The sequence below is a fragment of the Polyodon spathula genome, chromosome 15 (genome assembly GCF_017654505.1).
Source record: "Polyodon spathula isolate WHYD16114869_AA chromosome 15, ASM1765450v1, whole genome shotgun sequence".
Taxonomy (NCBI): Eukaryota; Metazoa; Chordata; class Actinopteri; order Acipenseriformes; family Polyodontidae; genus Polyodon; species Polyodon spathula.
Genome location: NC_054548.1, coordinates 18,658,211 through 18,675,395, shown reverse-complemented (window position 1 = coordinate 18,675,395; position 17,185 = coordinate 18,658,211). Strand labels below are relative to the sequence as shown.

General features: G+C 36.7%; 2 protein-coding genes and 1 non-coding gene across 6 annotated transcripts in view; 1 reads left to right on the top strand and 2 right to left on the bottom strand.

Annotated features, from left to right (window-relative positions):
- Positions 1-1,368: 1,368 nt before the first annotated feature.
- The window catches only part of LOC121327468 (propionyl-CoA carboxylase alpha chain, mitochondrial-like), a 182,898-nt gene continuing 167,081 nt past the window's right edge, over positions 1,369-17,185 (bottom strand). For 2 of the 4 annotated variants that reach the window (XM_041271533.1, XM_041271536.1), the window contains exons 23-24: positions 1,929-2,001; positions 1,369-1,727 (exon numbers count right to left, since the gene is read on the bottom strand). In XM_041271533.1, the coding sequence (XP_041127467.1) occupies positions 1,645-1,727; positions 1,929-2,001 (156 nt within the window). In that variant the 3' untranslated portion in view covers positions 1,369-1,644. Of the gene's footprint in view, positions 1,728-1,928; positions 2,002-2,330; positions 2,469-12,373; positions 12,485-17,185 lie in introns of those variants that run through there. The other 2 variants (XR_005951575.1, XM_041271535.1) reach the window with 2 other exon arrangements.
- Positions 3,150-3,221, bottom strand: trnad-guc. Its single transcript has one exon. It is a non-coding gene; the product is annotated as a tRNA-Asp (tRNA).
- On the top strand, positions 3,354-16,257 carry LOC121327467 (protein O-mannosyl-transferase TMTC4-like). The gene is made up of 19 exons (XM_041271532.1): positions 3,354-3,459; positions 3,800-3,896; positions 4,318-4,530; positions 5,151-5,266; positions 5,755-5,971; positions 6,317-6,404; positions 6,883-6,980; positions 7,115-7,207; positions 7,560-7,721; positions 8,288-8,490; positions 8,928-9,102; positions 9,202-9,333; positions 10,315-10,394; positions 10,879-10,986; positions 11,164-11,305; positions 11,522-11,636; positions 14,831-14,943; positions 15,298-15,367; positions 15,919-16,257. The coding sequence occupies exons 3-19, from the start codon at positions 4,369-4,371 to the stop codon at positions 16,068-16,070; spliced, it is 2,226 nt and encodes a 741-aa protein (XP_041127466.1). The 5' UTR covers positions 3,354-3,459; positions 3,800-3,896; positions 4,318-4,368; the 3' UTR covers positions 16,071-16,257.

Genomic DNA, 17,185 nt, shown 5'->3' with positions numbered 1-17,185 from the left:
TATTCAAAATCATTAAGCATTCCATGAATTGAGAAATCTGTGGGCTTAAAAAATAAAAAAAAAAAAATAATGGGGATTTTTCCTGGCTGTCCAGTCATAGGGTGCAGGAATTAAATGTCATTATTTTAAAACAAAATAACTCCAGGATAATTATGCTTCTAAATGAGTAAGGAAGACAGTGATTGGCTAAACTGCCTTAAAAGAAATGCATTTAAATTAAATTAGTATTACAATCATGTTTTCCCTTAGGGATAAGGGATAAATGAGATGGGAGAAAAAATCTTCAACCATCAATGCCAGCAAGAGTTTCAGCCTCACAAAAACACCCTACAAATATTTTCCTCTAAGAATCTCTTCAGTTTTTAATCTCCAGCACCCAGCCCTGCATGTAATAATGTTAAGAATTCTTATCTTACATATTCTTCCGAGCAGTAATGGAACAAGCCATGAACGTGGTTCTGAGTGCTACTGCTCCTGCTTTGAAATTAACCAAACACATTCTATAATAACAGAATATCTTAATAGACTGTCTACCAATATCTTTGCTGTCTACTAACTGTCTGTCTAGCAGTACCACGGGGATGTGACGCCTCTAGTTGCCTGGTGGGGACGTCAGATGAAGCTCAAAATTCGGTATACACAATCAGTGAGTGTAAATTAAATATTATACCTGCTAATTTTAAAGTGAGTATCAACGTTTTTAAAAGGAGTTTATCTTCTTGCTAGTTAAACAATTGTATTTTATTTGTCTGTTATCAGGAGAATACATTCAAATTTACGTTTTGTATTAACTTCTCTTGTTGGTTGGGATTAAGGTGACTTATTTTGTGTTTACCTTTTGTTTTGGCCCTTGTGCCTTTGTTTCTTTATTTTGTTTGATTAAATACAAATGTGCAACAGCACCATTGAACTGCAGCTTCTGTCTCTGGGTCTGCTTCCTGCTATCCTTTTACAGACAATTACTGGTAAACACAGTGGTATTGCGCTCATCAAAAAAAATACAATAATGTAACCATGCTCTCCATTCTTAATAACAAAAGAAATGTGTAATCACAATGACACTGTGTATAATACATTCAGTCAACTGCTTTTTTTTGTTTTGTTTTCTAGGCTAATTAAAGGGTATTTCCACACCAGTAACTACATTTGTCTTTTACATTTACAACAGAATGTTTATGACAAAAGGCTACAATGGGAAATATATATGTGTGTGTAATAACACTGGTATGAAATGTAGAATGGGTTGGACCACTTGCCCTTTTGATTAATAAGAACAAAACAGCACAGGGTTCTTATGATTGCCACTGCTTGTGAATACCAGAGTGGGAAGAAATGCTCTTAAAAAAGATACTCTTTATTTTACTGTGCAGGGTATCATTTGTGATTTCAATGTATTGCTGTCTAGTACAAATGTATTTTCTTACAGCTGTATTTCTCAATAATGAAATCAGAAAATAAGAACCAATTTTTTTATCAGTCTGCGTATCCATTTTTTAGGGTGACTAATGCTTGAAAGAATTAAAAAAAACATCCCTTTTGCAACTATATGATTACATCACTTATAGGAAGCATGAATATCATCAGAGGTTGTAACTCAACTTTTCACTGGATGCTAATATCATATTCTAGATTCATCTTGCAGGATTAGAACTTTGAGATGCATCTCTTTGATTGCTGTGGGTGGAATCTCTGGTTTAGGCAATCAATCTTTCTTCTGAGGTGTTTTCCTAGGGGTTTCAAACAAAAAAGTTTAAAACACAAGATTCAGGGAGATACAAGGATTATTCCCTAACAATGAGACAAAAATCTGATTAAACAGGAATTACACCAACATAACTTCAACTGGGGGCAATATACAGGGTTAGCAACAAAGCTAAACTGAAAAAAATGCATATTTAGTGGCATTCCATTGAAATACATATTCTTACCCAGGGCAGACGTCACCACGGGTAGTTCCCAGGGCCTTAACGTTATGATGGAACCACCAGAGAATAAACAAATCTGTGATTAAAAACAAAACAAACAAACAAAAACCTTAATAAATAAACCACTGCTCACAGTCTTTATTGTTATTTTCTTTCTGTTAGTCCTGCAGCTGCTTAGTCACTCCCTATTGGCGAGGAAAGAGTCAGGTGTCATTTCTGGCTACCAAAAAAACGGAAGGAAAAGACAAGAAGAGAAAAAAATCTGAAGAAATGTAAAACTCAGTCGCAAATTAAACAAAATTTGTTTTAAAAGCTACAGCAAACAAAACACTAGGGCCTGGAGAGACTGATAGGATTGACACCGAGCTCCAGAAAGAACCTGAACAAGCGGCTGTCGAAACTCACCCTGACGAGAAGTGAAGGGTTTAGAGACTGGAAGCATGTGTCTGGTACCGATGAGTCTTTACATTCACATGACATTTCCACCAGTCACATTAACAGTTACTGGAAAGGGTTGAAGTTAGCACTGAAGACAGGCTGTCTCTGCCAGAAAAAAAAACAAAAAAAACATTGGCTTTCTTTGTTCCTTTTTTGATTTCAACATACATGGAATCTTGTAATTATGCATGTTGCTAAAAGTCCACTGAGTCAAAGTCATTTTTTTTTTACTTTTGCAGAGAATGTATAGGTTGTTTGCTACATCTACGAAACGCTGGGAAGGTGTGAAGCAGCATTTGAGCAGACATTTTTTCAATCCCCTGTTTGAAACCTTGCTGGCTGAAATGGAAACAAGAATCAATTTCCTGCAAACCTGTCATTTTAACTATGGATTCCTATTTTAAGTAGATTTAAAATTTCACATGGATTTTTTTAATTTTTTTTTTATGTATGTATTTTTTAGTATCAACATTTAAGTAGTAATAACTTTTTTTTTTTTTTTTTAAGCATGTAGAAAAAAGTTTGGGCATTATGTAACAATATTTTAGGTTAATTTTAGCATATCAGCCTACAGTAAATGTTTTTTTTTTTTTTTTTTTTTTTTTTATCTTGAGTACTAATACGATTTAACAAGAGCTACAGCGTTTACAGAATTATATTAAACGATGAGTGAATTAAGTAATATTGAAAATATAATATGAGATACATTATATTTAATAATACAAAAATATACACACACCCCCTCCCAAAATAACAATTAAATAAAAAAAGGAAAAGAATCATCTTCTCCCCGACGGGGAATTGAACCCCGGTCTCCCGCGTGACAGGCGGGGATACTGACCACTATACTATCGAGGAAGTGACACTTAACAATATTCAAAGCACTATAGTAATACTTAGGTACTTGCTTTAGGCAATTGTCAAAATGTAATTAATGTAATTTTAAGAAATATGTTACTAGACGCAAGACCTATTACAGCGGCGTTGACAGTGATTTTTTACAGAAGCTTGGAGTTCCGGATAGCTGTCGGTCACATGACGACTGTCCCCACCCCCTTTGTTCCAGTTTATTTCAATAATGTAGAAGTGTTGCTGTGTGAGTTACGAGTTATGATCTTTCGAACCCTAGCATTCGCTACGTGTCTTTGGTTAACCTGCACATATTCAGGACATCGAACTCGGAGAGGGCTTGTGGACTGACTGCATTAAAAAATACGATGCATGCTTATTTTACTTGCTGAGTAATTAAATGCTAGTCGTTGATTAAATGTAACGCTGATGGTATTGTCACTTAGGCCTAGTTACTGTTTTGTGTGTGTGTGTGTGTGTGTGTAGGGCTATACTGGTTTTAGAGGAGATTTGTATATGCTTATAAATGGCGAAATGCACAGTAGTTTCTTTTTCAGTTATGTCTTATACTGTATTTTCAATTTCAGACATTTTGCTTTGGGCCGAATCGTCGTTTTTCAAAATAACTCAATGGAGATTTTAACGCTGGACATAATTGTAATCCGATATGAATGAGATGTTAAGGTACGGTTTTGAGTTTGTTTTTTGTAGATTATCATTAGTTTAATGCCACGTCTTACTCAGAGCGCTGTGCATTGTATTAGTATAACATGGAAACTCGCTTGAATTGTGTACTGTATTGTTTACAAATTCTTGAAATAAATATATTTGTGTTTGTAAACTATACACCATTTCTCTGAAATGTATTTAATGTGTTACAATGCAGTAATCGGTGCTTAAAAACAAAAAGACAGTGTTTTTACTGTGTGTTTACAAACAGTGCAGAATTTCCCATCACATATGAGATGAGGCATGTTTCAACAGGCACACAAGAATGGCTTGCAAGGGTGGGGGTGGATTTCACATGTAATTCTGTTATCACTTTATATTCAGCATGCAACCCATGCGTTTTTTGATTAACTGGATATACCTCTTTGTCCAACAGGCTTTAGGTGACCATGCTTAGATTTAAGTCTGTCTGCAAACACCCGCCACAATGGTACAGTCAGAAGTTCACTTGGACCGCCATATAGTACTGCCTCAACTCCCCAGATACCAGGCACAGATTCTTGTTGGCCTGGTTGCTTTCTTTTGTTTTGGCAATAGCTATGATGGCGACTTTGTCTTTGATGATTCTGAAGCTATTGTCAATAACAAGGTAAAACAATGTTTTTATTATGTGGCAGCCCTTGTGAGAGGCTGCCCTGTTTATATGGCATCCCCCGGTAATATCAATGCATCAGTATATGTTAACACAAGTCACACAGTTGGTGTCACTTGCCTATTTAAAATTCAATCAATATGTTAGTCCTCATCATACATCAAGTAATACTACTAGGAGAGTGGGTTTCCGTTAATGTCATCTGCCACCTGTGAATATAAGGCTTGAAGTTATTTGTATCCAGTAGAAGAAAACTGACCTGCGGTCACTTTAGCTAGAGGGGAAACATTGCCAGCAATGAAGCCATTAATTGTCTTTGGAAGGGGCATTCCGAAATGCAAGTATTATATTTACTTCAGTACAAGCACTTACTGGAAATATAAAATGACATTGAATGGAAAATTCCTCAGTTGAAATGATTATTTGAGCCTTACATTACATAATGAAACAGTGAAGTGAGATTGAAATAACTGAACTTAAAACATAGGAAAATGACTTTTTTGAAAGTCGACACTAACGCTCATGTGCACTTTCAAATGAAAAAAGGGAAGATGCTTTTAATGTTTTCAACAACACTGAACCATTAGTTAACCGCTGTGTTTATTTTATAATTTCAGGACCTGAAGCCAGAAACTCCACTGAATAGCATTTGGGGAAATGATTTTTGGGGAAGTAACCTAAGCAGCAATACCAGCCACAAGTCATACCGACCACTAACTGTACTTACTTTTAGGTAAAATTTTTAGTTTATTAAGTCCTGTCATAGTACCACAGTAGGGATAGTCAGTAAAATGAAAGCAACCAAACAGAAGCTGCATTTCATGTTTTCCCCCAGAACTTTAATTGGTTCATTATTTCAATATGGCAGATATGACACTCTTCCATTCTGTACTGTACCGATTTTTAAATATATTTTTAAAGGTATATAATTAATTAAATGACTCCATCTGAAGTGCACAGCAGGTATGATTTATGGAGTCATTTAATGTATGATACACCTTTTTAAAAAGATATTTACAAATTGGAACACTACAGAAAGGACCTGTAACCTGCTATCAAAGTAGTAACTTGTGTTAAATGCCTTCATTTCAGATAGCATGTTATACTTAATAACGCAAGTACACGATTACCTGAAATCCAGTTATTTCATTAGCTATAAACATTTAAATAGTATTTATTTTCTACTAGTGACTTATGCTGTCTATTTTTTTGTTTCTGCAGATTTAACTACCTCTTTGCTGGTGGATTGCACCCAATTGGTTTTCATGTGCTGAACATTGCTCTTCACTGTGTTATTTCTGTATTAATGATTAATGTGTTTGCAATATTGATTGGCGGCCTTGCTTTTGATGGAAAGGGGAAAAGGCTTAACCAGGCTCCAAAGGCATCCTTTTTAGCTGCTTTGCTGTTTGCTGTGCATCCAGTTCACACAGAAAGTGTAAGTAGAACCTTAGACACACATAGCATGGTGTCCTTCCACTGTAAACCATAGGATGGTTTTTTAAGGCAGTAATGACACAACTTCAGAAGTTTAAATATACATTAAAGAAAAATACAGTATGTAGTATGTATAGATTGGGAATAACTAGTTACTTAAAAAAAAAAAGCCAATCATTTAAATGCATAATAGTGTCACCAAAAGCCAAGGATAACTAAAGCTAAGTGTCTGCTAGGATAGGAACAGACTGACTTTCACTAAATAGGACCACCCTCCCCCCTGGAGTTTTACATATTTTTGCAGTTTCTTCCCGGATTTGAAAAGGTTGTGTTTTTATTTTTAAAGGTTGCTGGAATTGTCGGCAGAGCAGATCTCTTATGCGCCCTTTTCTTTCAGTTGTCCTTAATCAGCTATTGCAAAGCTTTTTATGGAAGTAAGTACAACTTTTAACATATGTTATATATTTGAATAAACCTTGAAAGACTGCTTTATCTCCTCATGGTTTCTGGACAGTAGAACTGTGACAAGGTAATCCAGCTCTTGAGAATTGTATTTTTCCACAGCTTCTTTGTGCTTCCAGTCTTTGTTCATGGAGTGGAGATATGGCTGAAAGATAGTGATAGATGTTTGTATTATAACTTTAGTGTTCTTAGCATCTTTTTCATTTAGAATTTGTTGAAGCGCATCTTCAGAAATTTTAAGCCGGATTTTATTTTATTTTTTTCTGATGTACAGAGCATGTCCAGATCCACTGCTACGAATACTACGATATACGGGGAGATAGCTACATTAATACAAGGTAAGGTCCAATTCCTAATATTTCCGATATATATTGAAATATATAGATATAATATATATATATATATATAATACATGTATATATGTGTATGTGTACTTTGTTTGTAATGTAGGTAATAAAGAATACAAGTTTTCAATACCATGGATACTTTTCAGCATTCTATTGTGTGCAGTGGCCATGCTTTGCAAAGAGCAGGGCATCACAGTGTTGGTATGTATATTATTTATATCAGGATATTCTCTTAATAAAAGGTTTAAGCAATCATTTTGAATATAGTAATCATACCTGTCGCTGTCCATGTTTTGCAAAACTCTTTCCTTTTTTTTTACTGTCTCATCCACTAGGGTGTAAATGCTGCAATTGATATTCTTATGATCTGTAAAGTCAACATCTTAGAACTGAACCAGAGGCTGTTTCATAAAGGCAAAGCATTAGAAGTAAGGGTAAATTTTATTAAACCTGTCAGAAGTAAGGGTATTTTATTAAACCTGTGTTGTGTGTGTATCTATGTATAGTGTGTAATATATATATATATATATATATATATATAATTACACACTATACATGTATTTTTTATGCTAAATGACAAACATTATACCGAGAAGATATGTGACTACAAAATATGGTAACATAATTTCCAACAATTATTTTAACAAATAGAAAAGCTAGAATATGCATGTATCAAAAATAACAGTTTTGTAGGTTTCATTATTTAAATAGGAATAATAGCAGAGATATGTTACATAGTTGCAAAAGTTTTCCATCTCCATCCTGCTTTGTTTTCTGCAGAATAATGAATTATTAAAAAGAGGGTTCCTCGCAAGAATGGGACTTCTAACGCTTGGGGGATCAAGCCTGCTGTATATCAGGTGGAGGATCATGGGTACTGGACCCCCTGCCTTTACTGAAGTAGATAACCCAGCCTCCTTTGCAGACACTATACTTGAGCGAGTAAGTGTGCAGGGGGAGGGAGGGGGTCTTTGGTTAAAAGTGAAATTATATACCAAAGTATTTTGAAATTCAAGGTATATCAGTGACCCAATGGACTTATTATTCCCATCACTTTTGCTGCATTTCAAACAGCTGAGGAAATGCTAACATGTCCACAGACTGACGGAATTCTGATTGCGAGCGACAGTGGATTTGTTCTGTGTGTTTATATATCTGTTCTGGTTATGTTTCATAAAGTAGGACTTGAATGTAGAATGAATGAATCTCTGTGATGTGATTAGTTAGCATTAGTTGAGACATTTTATATTGATTTCAACATATATAATTTTTAAAATTTGCCTGGGAATCAAAACCGTAACCTCAGGCATAATGCTAACTATTTAGGCATTTATGCATGTAGACTGAGAAGATAATATCACAAATTAATTTGACACTGAAATACAACCCTGCCATGGAATAGGTATTTTGTCAAAATAAGCTTTAGGCTATTATTTGAAGTTCTACAGTTTTGCTTTTAGATTTGTGCACTTTCATATTCAGTAACCCACGTTGTCTTTGATTGGCAGACTGTGAACTATAATTACTACTACTCTCTCAATGCATGGCTGCTGCTGTGTCCCTGGTGGCTGTGTTTTGATTGGTCAATGGGCTGTGTACCACTTATTAAATCAGTCAGTGACTGCAGGATAATCTCAGTGGTGGTTCTCTGGATCTGCTTGATTGGCTTAATAAGCCAGGCATTATGCTCAGAGGACAGCCATAAAAGAAGGTAAGGGATGAGGTTGGTTTTGCAGATATAGCATGTGGTCAAGATTGCAGGAGGAGGCCAGCTTCATAATGTACCTGAGAGCAAATAAATCTTGTGCAGCAATGGGAGGGGGGGGGATTATAAATCATTAGGTCCCTTTTCTGCCAAGCAAAACCCAGATTGCTGAAGATTGTAGTACATGTCTTACTGTAAACTATTCATCCCTTTTACATTACTCTCTCAATGCAAAGATAATTAAGTATATATATATATATATATATATATAATATATATATAATATATATATATTATATATATAAAATTAGTTTTCAATAGTGCTCTTTTCCACTCTTTGTCACATAGCACCAATGTATAACTTTTTTTGCATCTTTGAATAATCACACCCTTGTGTTTTCTAACAAGTCATTTAAAAGTTGCTTATTTGCTACTCTTTACAGAACAGTCACATTTGGACTTGTACTGCTGGTCGTCCCCTTTCTTCCTGCAAGCAATTTGTTTTTCCGTGTGGGGTTTGTTATAGCGGAGAGAGTCCTTTACCTTTCAAGCGCAGGATACTGTATAATTGTTACATATGGAATCGGCGGTTTGTGCTACCAGTTTAAAAACTACAAGGTAGCTATATCATTACCGGACTGTATTTCTACTACTGAAACACAGTATAATAATGATTTTTTTTACCCTTGAATTTACCAATGCTTTTTTGTCTTTCAGAAAGTCCTGTGTGCTGCAGTCCTGGGTCTCTTGTGTATGAATGTGATTCGCTGCATGCTCCGCAGTAGCCAGTGGAGGTCTGAAGAACAACTTTTCAAAAGTGCTCTCTCTGTCTGTCCCCTTAATGCGAAAGTAAGCAGAATCTGCTGTAACTCTCCCCTATAAGGAAGGCTTAGTGGTAGCATACATACTCCAGGCTAAGTAGTTGTATATAATTGTTAAGGATCCACATATCCAAACGGGATTGGCTCGAACATTCTTTATCACAAGTTATTTATCGGCGAGTAGCTGAATCTGGGGATGTACAGGGGAGGAAGCTGTCTGCATCACACAGTTTAGTTTGTTATTCTTTATTCACACAATATATCGTTTAAGTCATGGTAATCTAGGGATTTTTCTGATAGTGGTATTTTTGTATTGACAGTTGTAGAATATTTGTTGTTTTACTCATATCTGTAAGGTAATTTATTGTCCAGCGAATGTAAAGTTTACAAGAATTTCATTACGGTACTTTTGCTGTGTCCCGTGTTGCTAAACGTACTGCTGAATGAAATGTGTAATCGCACATCATGGGTCATACATAAACGAACTGGGCAATACATAAAATAGAAAATACTCAGGATCGCAGTGTATCCAGATTACGCTCCCTCCTGCAGCAGTGCTGTTTTTCTGTTCCCACAATATGCCACTCATTTCAATCAGAACACCAACATTGTTGCAGGAGGGAGCATGAACTGGATACGCTGTGATGTTTAGATGAAAAAATCCCTTTCACCTGGTAAACATTTTCCAGTAAAAGTTGAAAAAAGTTATTCCTTAGTTTATTTAACTAGGAATAAAAAAAATATCAAAACTATGAGGAAAATGCTGCTGATATGGACACCACAGGTTACAGCAAAGTAGTGTGTTTGTTGTAAACACTGCTATAGCTATAATCTAGAGTTTATCTATGTACATATTCATGTTATTTTATTCACGACAACCCAGACTGTCCCAGTACTTGTTGGAGACTATATGTGTTTGCTCAAATGTTAGATCTGGAGTTATATTTGTCTAAAGGCAGTGGTTTACATAAACCCCACAGAATGTCCACCTGTAACACGCTTTTTACAGGTTCATTACAATGTTGGCAAAAACCTAGCAGACCGGGGCATTCAAACATCTGCAATTGAATACTACAGGGAAGCTGTGAGGTACACTTCATGAAATTTAATAAAATGTAATAGATTTAAAACAAAAATCTGTATACTTATTGATGGACCATGTATAATTACAAAAGTAGCCTAAAGCATGTCTCTAAAGGATGTTAAATATTAGAGGTGTTACATATTCATTTGTAACGAATGCCATGGTTTGGGAATTTCATCTTTTTAATTGTTTTGAAATATCCATACCCCGTTCCCTCAGTATATTATGCATTTTATCATTGTACGAACCCCTTAAATGCACATTTTATCATTTTAAAAAATTCGTTCTCTACAAAGACAAGTGTTATGAACAAAACACATTGTGATATTCATGAAACTGCTCTAGAATGATGTTTAATGAGAAAGATATGACTTTCAATATTTATTTTATTCATAAAAACATGTACACTGTGTCATAACATTGTTGCTTTCTTCTGAAATAATTTTCTTATCCTTTTCATTTTGAACTAAAAACATCTCCTCCCTTTAGGTTAAATCCTCAGTATGTTCATGCCATGAACAATCTCGGAAACATCTTAAAAGAAAGGAATGAGTTGCTTGAAGCTGAGCAGTTACTTTCCAGAGCTGTGCAAATACAGTAGGTTGAAATTATTTTTGACTAAACTGTATTTTTGTTATTACTAATTTCAACAGTTCTTATTACAAGATGCACGTAGACTTGATGGATAGTGGTTTGTGATTGATCAGTGTAGGAAGGAAAATCAAAAGTTGTATGTAAGGATCTCAAATTCATTGTACTTTTTTTTTGTCAAAGACCTGACTTTGCTGCTGCCTGGATGAATTTGGGCATTGTACAAAACAGCTTGAAAAAGTTTGAGGAAGCTGAAAAGAGCTACTGGAATGCGATTAAATTCAGAAAAAAATATCCTGATTGCTACTACAATCTTGGCCGCCTAGTAAGTGGAGTATGCCTAGATGGGGGGAAATGTTATGGATGTGCTTATTATATCTTTAAAACTGAATCACTTGTTTAGTACCTAAAATATTGATCACTGAGTAAATTCTATTTTTTACACTTGCATTATACTAGTTAACTAGCTAATAATATGTTATATGGCAATTATCCTGTATATCTTTTTTTGTGTTGTCACTATAAAAGAGTATGTTTTCAGTATGCAGACTTGAACCGGCATGCGGATGCTCTCAATGCTTGGAGAAATGCAACAGTTCTGAAACCTGATCACAGTCTGGCTTGGAACAACATGATTATACTGTTAGATAATACAGGTACCTTGTATGTTGCAATATAGCTTTAACAACAACCTGACACAAAACTGGTATGCTTACCCAATGTATTGTACAACAGAAAGGTGATATGTACCACTGGCTTTGTAGTAAAATACCACCTTCTTAAAGGGGCTACTTATGAGTAAAATGAGTTACTCTGCCCCCTACAGTTCATGTACTGTAGAACGCCATGCACTGTCTACCATGGCCCCTTCTTTCTAATTAACCGATTAACCTTTTTCACAAATGCTTAGAGGAATTCTAATTGAAATGACTTCCATTCACAGTTATAGCCAGAAACACCATATTACAAATATCAAAACTTTTCTCTTTTTTTCCTGTTATTATTTTACATTTCTGTGAAGGTGGTACATTCTGATTTTGTAAGACAAGATGCAAACCGTGAAGATGATGATGATGATTATTATTTATTTATTAGCAGACGCCGTTACCCGGGGCAATTTACAGTTGTATACAAAAAATACATATAAAGAATTACAGTACAATTAACAGCAAAATACAGTGACTTCAGTACTAATAAGAGCAAATACAAAACACAGTACAATTTGATATCGGCGCAGTTCAAGAGCAGATAACAGTGTCGATAGTAACATCAGGGCTAGATACGAGTGCAAGTGAAATACAAGATGCTACAGATTGGGTTAAGTGCAGGATTAAATACAGTAAAGTAGGGAGCAGATAAGTGTTAGTTAAAGTGCATTACAGGCAGAGTGCTATATTGTCCAGAAGGGAAGAGTTGAGTTTTACAGGTGTTGTCCGAAGAGGTGTCTTGACATCCGTAGGAAGGTTGTTTCACCAGTGTGGCGCAAGAGTGGAAAAGGAGCTGGCTGTGGAGACAGGGAAGCATAGCGGAGTTACAGTCAGTCTTCTACATGCGGAGCGGAGCGGCCGGGTGGGGATGTAGGGAGAGAGGAAGGATCTGGATATAGCTGGGTGCAGTCTGGTTAAGGCATCGGTAGGCGGGTACAAGAGTCTTGAACTGGATGCGAGCGGTGATCGGAAGCCAGTGGAGTAGCATGGGAGAAATGAGGCAGAGAGAACACCATGCGAGCAGCAACATTCTGGATGAGCTGGAGCGGACTTTTGGCGGACCCAGGGAGGCCGGCCAGGAGGGAGTTGCAGTAGTCTAGACAGGAGAGTACCAGGGCCTGGACAAGGAGTTGCGTGGAGTAGTTGGTGAGGAAGAGTTGGTTTCTTCGTATGTTGCTCAGGAAGAAATGGCAGTTGTGTGCTAGAGTGGAGATATGCTAGGAGTAGGAGAGGCAGGGGTCCAGGGTTACTCTGAGGTTCTTGGCAGAGCAAGAGGGAGAGAGCATGGTAGATTCCAGTGGAATGGAGAAAGAGATCAGAGGAGGGGGAAGATAGGGAGGGGAAGAAAAGGAGGTCAGATTTTAGAGGATGAGTTTGAGGTGATGCAAGTGCATGCAGGTGGAGATAGCAGACAAGACAGGTAGAGATACAAGAGGGGATGGTGAGGTCAGAGGGGGGAAGGAGAGGAAGATCTGAGCATCATCAGCATAGAAATGGTATGAGAAACCATAGGATGCGATGAGGGGGCCCATGGAGCAAGTGTAGAGAAAGAACAGAAGAGGACCCAAGACTGATCCTTGGGGGACTTCTGTTGAGGGAGGGTGAGGTGTGGAGGTTTAGCCAAGCCAGGTTACCTGGTAGGTGCATTCGGAGAGGTAGGAGGAGAACCAGGCCAGAGCAGTGTCAGAGATTCCCAGGTCAGTGAGAGAGGATAGGTGAATAGAGTGATTGACAGTGTCAAAGGAAGCAGAGAGATCGAGGAGAATTAGAACAGAGGAGAGAGAAAGCGGCAGCACGGGCAGAGTTTAACGAGTTTGTCATAGACAGGAGAACAGTTTCAGCAGAGAGTGCAGAGTGGAAACCAGATTGGAGAGGGTGTAGCAGAGAGTGGTTATACAGGAAAGTAGAGAGCTGTCGGTGTACTGCCCGCTCGAGGGTTTGAGAGAGAAAGGGTAAGAGGGAGAGAGGACGGGAGGTTATGTCGAGGGTAGGCTTTTGGAGGCAAGAATCCACAATGCTTGAAATTGATGTATTAAAAGCTTTGAATGTAATTTTAAAGGGAATCTTTCATGCAGTGTGGAGAATGGCATGATTCTGACACAGCAGTGTTTACTTTACAAAACATTACCAGGACAGGTCCATTGTCCCCGCAGTGACTTAGCATTATCCTTATTACGCAGTCGATCTTGGCAACAGCAGTTGTTTTTCCACCTGGATTTTCACCCTTCTGTGTATTTATTTTACAGACACTTCTCTAAATCAATTAGATGGCAACAAGTTTAACTAAGAATTATTTTGCGAAGACCCTTTCTAACAAAACAAAGCTGAGCAAGCAATATGTAAATTGCCATAAAACAAAATAAACCATATGCATTCAGAAATATAAAGGTTTTTCTTTTTTTCAAAAATGTTTTTTTGCCTGTGTAGAAGCTATTTGCAGTTCTTGAATATGTTATTAGTATGTGAGACGCGCCATGAGGATAAAAGAAGCAAACCTGTATTTAAGCAGAAGCAGAAGCATGCATATCTGGCTCCCAGTGAAGAGGTGGAAAGCAGGCTTCAAGCAAACTAAAATGCCTTTCAAAGTCTAGTCTTCTTTGTGATAAAGTAACATTCACAGAACGATGTGAGAATGTACAGTAGTGTAACAGACATCAAAGCGTTATATTCAATACAACCTGATTGCAGGACACTTAAATTAGTTATGCTCTTGTTTGTAGCAATGTGATATGTTTGGGTGGTTGGTTCCATGGCACTGCACATTTTTGACATTCTGGTCAATAAATCAGCAACCCCTGTTCTGTGCTCTAATTAAAACTAAACCATTCTTCCGTGTGTATTGAAGAAAGCTTCTAGCCTGCACCCATAAGGTGTGAATTCCATACTGTTTTACATATTATTATGGTAAGAATGTGTTAGTCAGTTATTGTCTGAGATGGAAGACCCGTCGTACATTGTTAGAATCCTATGAGTTTAGGTACATTTCTGAAATGTTGCATGTAAACTTGTTACAAGAATTAATTCCATGATTAGCTGAGACATCAAAGGCTATACCTTTCACTATGCATTGTTTTTGTATTTTAACAAGGTATTCTATAAGCGTATATCATGGGAACTACTTCTTTTTTTTTATTCTCATGAAGGTAACTTAGCCCAAGCTGAGATGATTGGCAAGGAATCATTAAAACTACTTCCTAAGGATCACACCATCATGTTTTCCTTAGCCAACGTGCTTGGGAAATTGCAGAAGTACAAGGTATTGTGTATAAACTAGATTACAGTATCCTGATGATCTAAATATCTGAAAAAATAATAATAAAAACTGTGTCCAAGACCTTATGTAACTTAAATCCTATATGGTATTGTTATTTGTAGTTGACATTAGTTGCATTAGCCGTTCGGTAACATTATCTTCATTATCAAGTTGTATTTAAAACAGACGAAATATTGATAGGGTAAAGACTGCATCGTCCATTTCTGAAAGACCAAAGTGTAGATACAAATTCCCTGTATTGTGTTTTGAAACTGTCAGGAGCACTGAAACATATGACTAAGACATAATAACATGTTTGTTTTTTTTTCTTCTTTTTTTGTTTTTTTTTGTATTAAGGAGTCTGAAGGCTTGTTTCTTACCGCACTGAAAATCAACCCCCATATAGCTAGTTACCATGGCAATTTAGGTAAGCCCATTCTTTAGCCATGTCGCTACACCAGTAAATTAACAAAATGTTTTGCTTTTCCTGATTTTTAAGGCAGTGTTTGTGCATTTGCAAGCTGTTGGTATGTAAATCGGTTAAGTTAAAGTGGTTGAAGTGGATAACTACACTCTCCAGGGAGTGCAAGAGTACCAGCAGTGGAGCTGCCTTCACAAAAAGTGTGTATTTTAGGTATTGCTAGTGTTCTAGTATCAGTGCACATTTACAATACACTATATACTGGATCTAGTATAACATTCAGAAAGCTTTCAATTGTAATTTGGTTTTGGGAATATGGATTTCCTTTTGAAAGACCAAATCAAGGAAACACCCAACTGAAGAAAGAAAAACGTCTACACAAATATCTTTTTATGGTATGAAGTGAATATTGAGCAAGGGATTTATTTGAGAAGTTAACATGTTTTGCTATGAAATACACACTGCTTTGACTGTTTGTATTACTTTCTGTGTTGCTGGTATAGTATTGGATTGCTGTCAGATATATAGCCAATAGTAACCCTCTTATGATGTTACAGCTGTGCTCTACCATCGCTGGGGAAAACTTGACTTGGCCAAGAAACACTATGAGCTCTCTTTAAAACTTGACCCTGCGGCACCAGGGACCAAGGAGAACTACAACATGCTAAGACGAAAACTGGAACAGCTGCAGAAGAAGGACACTGCTTGATAACACAATACCACACAACTAATGCATGACGCAAATAATTCATTTTAGCTTTTTTTACTGTCTATAAAGTTGTCATTCTTAAAGAGAATAAAAGAAAAAAAGATTCCAATCCAAGAGTTATTTCACAGCTGTATTGAGTGCTGAATGACAATAAAAACTGGAACAAAACTATTGCATTCTATTCTATTCTATTTGTAGCTACTGTGTAACAACCCACACATAACCCACCAATGCCTTCATTTCATTAACCCTTAGCGGTCCATTTATTCAGCGGCTGTCAGGCGCGTCAGGTCCAATTTATTTTCACACGCGCTGTTTATTTTACGTGCACTGTTTAAAATTTTTTTTTTTTTTTTAAAGAGTAAAACAGGTTTAAAAGGCATTGACACTCAAAAGGAAAAGGACACTCAGTCCTGTATCTCCAGCCAAGCCCCACCCCTTGTTCGCTGTATTTTTCACATACCTCTTTATAGACGTGCATACTGATAAAACCTCTCCTGATCACTTGTTTTATCACCAAACTCCTCAGTAATGCGATCCAAGTCATTATTTTATTACTATAACGCTCTGGAAATGTCTGATATTCTTTGAGCGCTGGATGCAGAAGCAGCGATCTCCTTTGTTTATGTCTGTGTTATCTCTGTAGTGCATGGGGCTATCAGATACGCCTCTTTTTTTCAGTTTCATTCGGCTCCTATCGGTCTCACTCGGCCATTGAAAGGTTTTCTCAGCTTTTTCCGGAGAAAAAACGACTAGAGACCTGTGCCTGACGTCTTTTTGATGATACCGTACTGGAAAGGGAAAATTGTAATGTCGGAAAAGGGACCACAAAGGGTTAATGGGGTTCTAAAGTTTATTGTGGAGAGAAACAAATAATTTTCACTATGTATTGCACACAGATAAAAATTGTAAGAAATTAACTGGGATGTTATTTAAATCTTTGGAGAGTGTAAAATGATTTATTTTGGGTTTTAAAAATGAGGAACAGGAGTTCTCTGGTTGGCGATTGTAATTCTCCATCTAGGCCACACTAATTGCTTTTAAAATGCTTTTAAAAGAATGCACACCTACAGCTATGGTCAAAGGTTTTGCATCGCCTAGAATTTTAGGATTGG